This window comes from Embiotoca jacksoni, unplaced genomic scaffold (assembly GCF_022577435.1).
Source record: "Embiotoca jacksoni isolate LCO1_2020_lvr unplaced genomic scaffold, fEmbJac1.0.p SCAF_1, whole genome shotgun sequence".
NCBI lineage: Eukaryota > Metazoa > Chordata > Actinopteri > Embiotocidae > Embiotoca > Embiotoca jacksoni.
This window is the reverse complement of record NW_027185229.1, coordinates 19171065-19182134: the sequence shown is the minus strand read 5'-3', so window position 1 is coordinate 19182134 and position 11070 is coordinate 19171065. Positions and strand designations below refer to the sequence as shown.

The following is an 11070-nucleotide window of genomic DNA, read 5'->3' as shown; positions in this document are numbered from 1 at the left end:
TTTTCACAAAATCTTTAAGAAACATGCAAAATCTCTCACCACTGATGGATAGCAACTTCATTATAAACGTATACTCCCTCAATACTGTAAGAAATTAACCTGTATATCATCAGTGTTATCCATAACTGGTGGCTTGCTTGAACAAGTGTCATTGACTATATATTTTTTTTTAATGAAAATTACTCAATTACTTAAAAAAAATAGTACTTACTGCATAATTATTATTTAAATAAAATGTAGTTTCAACCTTGGTAGTAGGTAGTCGAGTTTTGTTTCATTTACTATGTTTGTGACATTTAGCAAACATCAGCAATTGCATGACAGGTGCACAGTATATTAAGTATCACTGTTGTCCCCGACAATACATAATGGGTAATAATGTAACATTGGGTAATAACTCTTTTCTTTTTGAAATTTCACCCACCCTCACTCTACCTCACCCCACCTCACCCACTCACACCTTAATCTTTGTCCACTTCAGCGTCACTGTGAGCTGTATGAGTGTAATTTCAGGGAACTTCACAAATCCCAGCAGTGCAAGGACACAAGTTTGCAAAGGGAGGGACCTACATCAATGACAACCTCAGTTTACCAGCTGATCATTGGTAACACATACAGTATATCTGATACTTATAGACAAATGTTTGTATGGCTTGCAACTGCCAACAGAAACACAGGAACTTACAAGTGGATACTAGTACAAGTTTACGGCAAGACTGAAATTTACAGAACAAGTGAAGTATTTAGCCTACGTGTTTCTGGAGGTATAGAAATTGTAGTACTTGAAATAGTTAACTTTAGCATCTTCAGGGGGATTATCTGAATGTCAAGGAAAATGAAAAGGAGGACTGACCTGGAACCCTGTAAATGGAGGAGGCTCTCCGCCTGTCTTACGCTCCTGACTTTTACGGTCATTCTGCTGATAACACTCGGTATGTTCTCTGCCCATAAAAAAGGTAAGTCTGTGATTTCTGTAATTGTTTTATACATAACCAGATGTGCTGTCCTGAGATTACCTAATTGTTGTGCATGTAACACTGGGATTACCAGACATAGTGTTTATTGCCATAGAATATTGACATGACTAATTTTAGTTGTGACAATGCCTCAGGAATAATGACAATTAATACATAAAGTAAACAGATTGACTGCTCCTCGCTGTCGACATGCATTTGGATTCTCTCAAACGTTAAAGTTTATTTGTACTCAATGTATTTGTTTTTAGAGAATAGAGAATATGTACATAAAACATATAAATGTGAATGGTTATTCTTTTTTTTTTTTTTTTTTTTTTTTTTTCTTTTTTTTTAAGTCATGTGGGGAAATGTTTTTTTTTGGATGTGTTTTAGAAAGCTTTTTGAAAATTCTGTCCAAAATCCAAACTATACAGGTAGATTTCCAGTTACATAACTTTTTAAGTACATCTCAACACCAAAGTTTTCACTTGTTTAACAACTATAAAAGACTGATACGGACTGGCATATTCAGTTAATAATTGCAGCAAGTGAATGATAACTATACAAACATTACACAGACATTAGATACTGTATGTCAAAGAGATAAGTAAAATCAAACATGTTCAATGTGGGAGGAAGAGATTTTCATTTCATGTGAACTTTGTGTGATCCCCTGTTATTATTAGAGCATCAGGAAAAAGCAGGTGAACTCTGTGGAATTACAAAATATAACCATTATCAATGCCCAACATTAGTCTTCAAGTTTGAAAAGTGGTGGTGAAAAAGTTACTAAACCCTTGACTTTATCAACTGTTTGAACTTCTTAGGCAGCAAAAACCTAACACAAGCATTTCTGGCAGGCCTTCACAACATTAAGAAGGAATTTTGATCCATTCCCCCTGACAATTTCCCTTATATACTTGAGATGCATGGTGTGAAGGTCATTCCACAGTACGAGTTAAGTTCTGGGCTCTGACTATGCTACTGCAAAGAGCAGACTTTCATTGATTGTAGTCATTCTGTAGTAGATTTACTTTGGTGTTTCGAGTCCTTGTTCTGCTGCATTACACCACTTCTACTGAACTTCAGCTGGCAGACAACAGCTGCCAAGATACCTTCATAGACTATGGAAATAATTTTCCCCTCATTTGCAAATTGTCTAAGCTTAGAAGCAGCAAAGATGCTCCAATTCATGATAGTCCTTCAATTGTACTTTGCTTTTGTGTTAATTTTTTTTACCTTAGTTTACCTTACTTTAATCAAAGTGGCAACCAACAGTGACGTCACTCCTTGGGTTGTGAACGGCCGTATATCAGGCCTTGAGTTCAGATATTGGCAATTGCCAAATTGCTAGTTCAGAGTGGTTTGGAGCCAGAAGAGACCATGTTTGGATGAACTGGGTCGGAATGAGCAGTGGACTGACTCGATCTCATTGGAAACCCAACTATACTATGTCCCGCCTACCGATGGTGGCAACCTGACTTCACTACAAGCCTGTCAATCAATCATTCATTTGTTCTTTGTTCTTTTTAAATATAGCGGATTCATCTTTGGTGTCGTGCAATGTACATCGTAATCATGCCACAATATTTGCATACAGACTCATAAATGTGAAATATGGTTTTAAAAAAAATTCAAACTGTTAAATTCATGTTACCTTAAAATTAGACGTAAAACTTTAACTGATTGAAGTTTCTCAAAACTGCATTGACCAATTAAATGTTCATGAAACAATTTGTATTTTGAATTTTTTTCCCCAGGAGATCTAACTAAAAAACGAAATCAACCTGACATAACATGGAGGAAAAGACAGTACTTGAAACAAGGACAGGAAAGCACTGAAACGTCTACAACAACTAAGTCCTCAACCACAGAACCACAATCTACATCTGTGACGACATTGATATCCACTGGAACAACACAATCTAAAGACTCAACTTCAGCCATTACTACAAACAGAGTATCAGCAACCATCAACACGGATCAGTCAGAAACAACACTTTCCTCCACAAATACAGAGGTTGACCCCAATACACCGTCTACATTCCCTCCTGTGACCACTCAGTTTACTCAATCATCTTCACAAAATACTGAGACTTCATCTGGACCTACAAGCACAACTCAAATTCCACCAAGTTGCCCTGAAACGTCTGCAACAACTAGGTCCTCAACCACAGAACCACAATCTACATCTGTGACGACACTAATATACACAGGAACAACACAATCTACAGACTCAACTTCAGCCATTACTACAAATAGAGTATCAGCAAAGATCAACACGGATCAGTCAGAAACAACACTTTTCTCCACAAATACAGAGGTTGACCCCAGTTCACCATCTACATTCCCTCCTGTGACTACTCAGTTTACTCAACCATCTTCACAAAATACTGAGACCACAGCAACACCTAAAAGCACAACTCAACTTCCACCAAGTAGCCCCGAAACATTTGCAACAATCAAGCCCTCAACCCAAGAACCACAATCTACATCTATCACAACAGTGATATCAACAGAAAATACAGAATCTAAAGACTCAACTTCAAAGATTACTACAAATACAGTATCAACAAACATCAACACGGATCAGTCAGAAACAACACTGTTCTCCACAAATACAGAGGTTGACCCCAGTTCACCATCTACATTCCCTCCTGTGACCACTCAGTTTACTCAATCATCTTCACAAAATACTGAGACTTCATCTGGACCTACAAGCACAACTCAACTTCCACCAAGTAGCCCTGAAACGTCTGCAACAACTAAGTCCTCAACCACAGAACCACAATCTACATCTGTGATGACACTGATATCCACAGGAACAACACAATCTAAAGACTCAACTTCAGCCATTACTACAAATAGAGTATCAGCAACCATCAACACGGATCAGTCAGAAACAACGCTTTTCTCCACAAATACAGAGGTTGACCCCAGTTCACCATCTACATTCCCTCCTGTGACCACTCAGTTTACTCAATCATCTTCACAAAATACTGAGACTTTATCTGGACCTACAAGCACAACTCAACTTCCACCAAGTAGCCCTGAAACGTTTGCAACAATCAAGCCCTCAACCCAAGAACCACAGTCTACATCTATCACAACAGTGATATCAACAGAAAATACAGAATCTAGAGACTCAACTTCAGAGATTACTACAAATACATTATCAACAACCATCAACACGGATCAGTCAGAAACAACACTTTTCTCTAGAAATACAGATGTTAACCCCAGTTCACCATCGACATTCCCTCCTGTGACAACTCAGTTTACTCAATCATCTTCACAAAATACTGAGACCACAGCAACACCAGCAATCACAATTCAACTTCCACCAACTAGCCCTGAAACGTTTGCAACAATCAAGCCCTCAACCCAAGAACCACAATCGACATCTATCACAACAGTGATATCAACAGAAAATACACAATCTAAAGACTCAACTTCAGAGATGACTACAAATACAGTATCAACAACCATCAACATGGATCAGTCAGAAACAACACTTTTCTCCACAAATACAGAGGTTGACCCCAGTTCACCATCTACATTCCCTCCTGTGACCACTCAGTTTACTCAATCATCTTCACAAAATACTGAGACCACAGCAACACCAACAATCACAACTCAACTTCCACCAAGTAGCCCTGAAACGTTTGCAACAATCAAGCCCTCAACCCAAGAACCACAATCTACATCTATCACAAAAGTGATATCAACAGAAAATACAGAATCTAAAGACTCAACTTCAGAGATTACTACAAATACAGTATCAACAACCATCAACACGGATCAGTCAGAAACAACACTTTTCTCCACAAATACAGAGGTTGACCCCAGTTCACCATCCACATTCCCTCCTGTGACTACTCAGTTTACTCAATCATCTTCACAAAATACTGAGACTTCATCTGGACCTACAAGCACAACTCAACTTCCACCAAGTAGCCCTGAAACGTTTGCAACAATCAAGCCCTCAACCCAAGAACCACAATCTACATCTATCACAACAGTGATATCAACAGAAAATACAGAATCTAGAGACTCAACTTCAGAGATTACTACAAATACATTATCAACAACCATCAACACGGATCAGTCAGAAACAACACTTTTCTCTAGAAATACAGATGTTGACCCCAGTTCACCATCTACATTCCCTCCTGTGACTACTCAGTTTACTCAATCATCTTCACAAAATACTGAGACTTCATCTGGACCTACAAGCACAACTCAATTTCCACCAAGTAGCCCTGAAACGTTTGCAACAATCAAGCCCTCAACCCAAGAACCACAATCTACATCTATCACAACAGTGATATCAACAGAAAATACAGAATCTAAAGACTCAACTTCAGAGATTACTACAAATACAGTATCAACAACCATCAACACGGATCAGTCAGAAGCAACACTTTTCTCCACAAATACAGAGGTTGACCCCAGTTCACCATCTACATTCCCTCCTGTGACTACTCAGTTTACTCAATCATCTTCACAAAATACTGAGACTTCATCTGGACCTACAAGCACAACTCAATTTCCACCAAGTAGCCCTGAAATGTTTGCAACAATCAACCCCTTAACCCAAGAACCACAATCTACAGCTATCACAACAGTGATATCAACAGAAAATACAGAATCTAAAGACTCAACTTCAGCGATTACTACAAATACAGTATCAACAACCATCAACACGGATCAGTCAGAAACAACACTTTTCTCCACAAATACAGAGGTTGACCCCAGTTCACAATCTACATTCCCTCCTGTGACTACTCAGTTTACTCAATCATCTTCACAAAATACTGAGACTTCATCTGGACCTACAAGCACAACTCAACTTCCACCAAGTAGCCCTGAAACGTTTGCAACAATCAAACCCTCAACCCAAGAACCACAATCTACATCTATCACAAAAGTGATATCAACAGAAAATACAGAATCTAAAGACTCAACTTCAGAGATTACTACAAATACAGTATCACCAACCATCAACACGGATCAGTCAGAAACAACACTTTTCTCCACAAATACAGAGGTTGACCCCAGTTCACCATCCACATTCCCTCCTGTGACTACTCAGTTTACTCAATCATCTTCACAAAATACTGAGACTTCATCTGGACCTACAAGCACAACTCAACTTCCACCAAGTAGCCCTGAAACGTTTGCAACAATCAAGCCCTCAACCACAGAACCACAATCTACATCTATCACAACAGTGATATCAACAGAAAATACAGAATCTAAAGACTCAACTTCAGAGATTACTGCAAATACAGTATCAACAACCATCAACACGGATCAGTCAGAAGCAACACTTTTCTCCACAAATACAGAGGTTGACCCCAGTTCACCATCTACATTCCCTCCTGTGACTACTCAGTTTACTCAATCATCTTCACAAAATACTGAGACTTCATCTGGACCTACAAGCACAACTCAACTTCCACCAAGTAGCCCTGAAACGTTTGCAACAATCAAGCCCTCAACCCAAGAACCACAATCTACATCTATCAAAACAGTGATATCAACAGAAAATACAGAATCTAAAGACTCAACTTCAGCGATTACTACAAATACAGTATCAACAACCATCAACACGGATCAGTCAGAAGCAACACTTTTCTCCACAAATACAGAGGTTGACCCCAGTTCACCATCTACATTCCCTCCTGTGACTACTCAGTTTACTCAATCATCTTCACAAAATACTGAGACTTCATCTGGACCTACAAGCACAACTCAATTTCCACCAAGTAGCCCTGAAACGTTTGCAACAATCAAACCCTCAACCCAAGAACCACAATCTACATCTATCACAAAAGTGATATCAACAGAAAATACAGAATCTAAAGACTCAACTTCAGAGATTACTACAAATACAGTATCAACAACCATCAACACGGATCAGTCAGAAGCAACACTTTTCTCCACAAATACAGAGGTTGACCCCAGTTCACCATCTACATTCCCTCCTGTGACTACTCAGTTTACTCAATCATCTTCACAAAATACTGAGACTTCATCTGGACCTACAATCACAACTCAACTTCCACCAAGTAGCCCTGAAACGTTTGCAACAATCAAGCCCTCAACCCAAGAACCACAATCTACATCTATCACAAAAGTGATATCAACAGAAAATACAGAATCTAAAGACTCAACTTCAGAGATTACTACAAATACAGTATCAACAACCATCAACACGGATCAGTCAGAAACAACACTTTTCTCCACAAATACAGAGGTTGACCCCAGTTCACCATCCACATTCCCTCCTGTGACTACTCAGTTTACTCAATCATCTTCACAAAATACTGAGACTTCATCTGGACCTACAAGCACAACTCAACTTCCACCAAGTAGCCCTGAAACGTTTGCAACAATCAAGCCCTCAACCCAAGAACCACAATCTACATCTATCAAAACAGTGATATCAACAGAAAATACAGAATCTAAAGACTCAACTTCAGCGATTACTACAAATACAGTATCAACAACCATCAACACGGATCAGTCAGAAACAACACTTTTCTCCACAAATACAGAGGTTGACCCCAGTTCACCATCTACATTCCCTCCTGTGACCACTCAGTTTACTCAATCATCTTCACACAATACTGAGACCACAGCAACACCTACAAGCACAACTCAACTTTCACCAACTGGACCTGAAACGTCTGCAACAACTAAGTCCTCAACCACAGAAGCACAATATACATCTGTGACGACTTTGACATCCACTGGAACAACACAATCTAAAGACTCAACTTCAGCCATTACTACAAACAGAGTATCAGCAACCATCAACACGGATCAGTCAGAAACAACACTTTTCTCCACAAATACAGAGGTTGACCCCAGTTCACCATCTACATTCCCTCCTGTGACCACTCAGTTTACTCAATCATCTTCACAAAATACTGAGACTTCATCTGGACCTACAAGCACAACTCAACTTCCACCAAGTAGCCCTGAAACATCTGCAACAACTATGTCCTCAACCACAGAACCACAATCTACATCTGTGACGACATTGACATCCACTGCAACAACACAATCTACAGACTCATCTTCAGCGATCACCACAAATAGAACCCCGACACAGTTCACCACATTACTGAAAACAACTTCCAGAGATGCAACACAGACTGTGACAACTATCAGCTCTACAAGCACAACTGACATTGTCTCACCATCTTTGCCATTCACCTCTACAGTTAACCCAAACCCACATAGTACAGTTACAATCCAAACACATTTCTCAGTTTCTCCTAACACAACATTTTCACCGTCAACCTCCGAGGCTCTTACATCAGCTGAAACCTTCAGCCCAAACACATTCACGGTCAGTCATTTACCATCTACTGGTGTCCCCCACTCAACTGCTTCTGCCACCGTGACATCACCATCTACAACTGTTCAGTGTCAAGACTTCACTTTTGGAGATGAATGCTCTTTTGGAGTTAATGACTTATCTGTTCATATTGGTGAGGATTTTCACTCCATAATACTATTTCTCCAATTATTTTGTCAGCTCAAAATAAGTTTTAAATGCAGATGTACGTTTTTCCGTTTTAGAATTACGTTCATTGTATTTGTTTAGAGTGTCAGAATTCTTTTTCCAGATGCCGAGAAAATACCAACTCGAGTGGCAAATTTTACTTTGGAAATCCGCATTGATTATCTGGACGCCTTTAATGATTTAACCTCGCGGGAATCATTAGAATTCATTAAAACATTAAAACGGGAGGTAAATAATAATTTTCTTTAATTGTTGCTTGATTTTATGATCATTTTTCAATTCCATTGCAGTGTTTAATAATTTTTCACAGCTTATTTACAAGTCAATAATTACTGATATTACACAATGATCTTTTTATCATTACTGTTTTCTGCTGCTTTTGATGTTATTATCCAAAATAATGTAGATTTATTGCATTTGTTCTTTCTTCCAGCTCGAAGCCTTGTGCAAACAAGCTTACCCGCAAGCCTATGAAACAGTAAAAGTCACCAATTTATCGTAGGTTTTCAGAAATGATTACTGTTAAAATGATTTAAATCGCCTTTTTTTTACAGAAAAAAAATCAAGTATAAGTTGTTTTGTTTTTTGTAATATCTTTCTCTTTTTATTTTTTAGACGGGGAAGTGTTGTTGCACAGAGCGTGGCGGAGTACAGATACCTAAACAGTGAAACTGAAATCCAGTTTGTCAACACTCAGCTTGAAGATGTGCTGATGGATATTTTAAATGACACAAGAAACCTCAATAAGATTTCTCAGGTCTTTGGTAATGAAAGTGTTCAGCTAAATGGACTCAGCTTCCAGGCACCTCTAATTACACGTAAGTGTATTATATGCCCTCTCAAAAGATACAGCACACTGAGTGTTTCTTCATTCAGTATTTTTCAAAATTGCACGATATTGCACGGTACGATATTACAAAATAATAAATACATTTTTTTAAACACTTAGATATCACAGACTTGAAGCCTTTTGTCAACTGCTCAGGGTTTGCAAATTACACTCCTGGGATTAGTAATGGTCAATGGAAGTGTGTTGGTCCTTGCAAACTAAACCCTAATTACTGCAATCATCATGGAGAATGTCACAATCACATTAACAAAGGGCCAATCTGCAGGTAAGTCAATGGATTTTATTTTATTTTTTTTTTTTTTTTCAATTTCAAGGAGATTTGAATGTCAAATAATTTTGTTGGTTATACTAATTTTATTGACTTATTTTGTCTTGAACCAAGCTGCTATGAAACTAGCTTCGAGCAGTACTATGGTCCACAGTGTGAGCTCTTCCGCCGAGGTCCAGGTTTCTTTGGAGCTCTGTTTGGATCACTGGCAGCTGTCCTGCTGCTTTTGATTATCATCGTCATTGCTGTCATTGTCAAAAAGAGACATACATCCGTTTGGTGAGTTACGATGCCGAATATGCATCTCCTAATATCATAATATGCAAATGATACTAAAGAAGTTCCTGTCCTTCTATTTTAGGAAAAGGAGCAACTTCTATAGGAGAAGACTGTCTTTTGAGGAGGATTTCTTTGACTTCTCTCATACAGGTGAGTCATGGTCTTTTTTTTTATGGTGTCAAATCTATTTTAAAAATTCAGTAAATCATTTCACAGCAAGGACTTTAAATGCATGTTAACATTATTCATTATTATTATTATTCATTATTCATTTTTTTTTTTTTTTTTCCCCAGGAGATCTAAACTTTGGATTTCTGGGCACTTACACAGCTAAACAATATTGACACTGGATTTGAGGTATACTTGTCCCTTATTCTGGTATCACATTCAGTGGTCTAATTCTGAAAGTCTAAATAAGTACAGTGTCCAGACAACTCTGTAATACACTGACAAAAAACATAACATTGTACGTAAAATGTTGATTTAAAAATGATACTTCTATTGTTTCTACAGGTCACAAAGGTTTTGAACATCAACACCAAATGAAGGCTGCAGACCAAAGAATTTTGCTTTAATCAAAATGTTTTGGCGAGAAGAAAAGAAAAGTATAGATCAGTCGGAGTTATAAACTATGTATTGCATGTTAAGTAAAATAGTAATAATTTGTTGTTGTAAAATTTATGATTTTATTTATATTAACTGTAATTTATGTAATCTCATGTGGCCTCTACTAAAAATGAACATGCCAATTCCGAATACGGTGTTTTTAGTTAATTCATGTTAATGTATCAATATCACAGTTTAACACTCAATGACCTACACTGTAGTATTCATGTACACCGGAGTGACACATTTTCTGAAACATTTTATGACTTGAGTATAATACAGTAACCATGCAATACTTACTGTGTCAGTGAGGTGTTGCTGTTGTATTTCAAAGTCAACATCAATAGTTTACGTATCATGTGTAAAATGATATTATTTCTATTATTATCTTATTGCTTCTGTATGCTGCTGTAGCGAAAAAATTTCCCCTCGGGGATTAATAAAGTAAATACCTACCTACCTACCTAAGATAATTGTTGCCCTCAGAGTCATTACAGTCCCCTACCACTAGATGGCATAATTAGCCTACATTCATTTTAATGTTTTGCTTTCGCAGAATGTGTTGAGAGAC

At 37.9% G+C, this 11070-nt stretch overlaps 1 protein-coding gene across 1 annotated transcript; it reads left to right on the top strand.

Moving 5' to 3' along the window:
* Positions 1-934: 934 nt before the first annotated feature.
* On the top strand, positions 935-10237 carry LOC138198808 (uncharacterized). Its single transcript, XM_069150466.1, has 10 exons — positions 935-956; positions 7100-7461; positions 8278-8461; positions 8600-8724; positions 8930-8994; positions 9112-9314; positions 9446-9611; positions 9729-9893; positions 9976-10043; positions 10188-10237. Exons 1-10 carry the CDS (start codon positions 935-937, stop codon positions 10235-10237), a joined length of 1410 nt encoding a protein of 469 aa, XP_069006567.1.
* Positions 10238-11070: the final 833 nt, after the last annotated feature.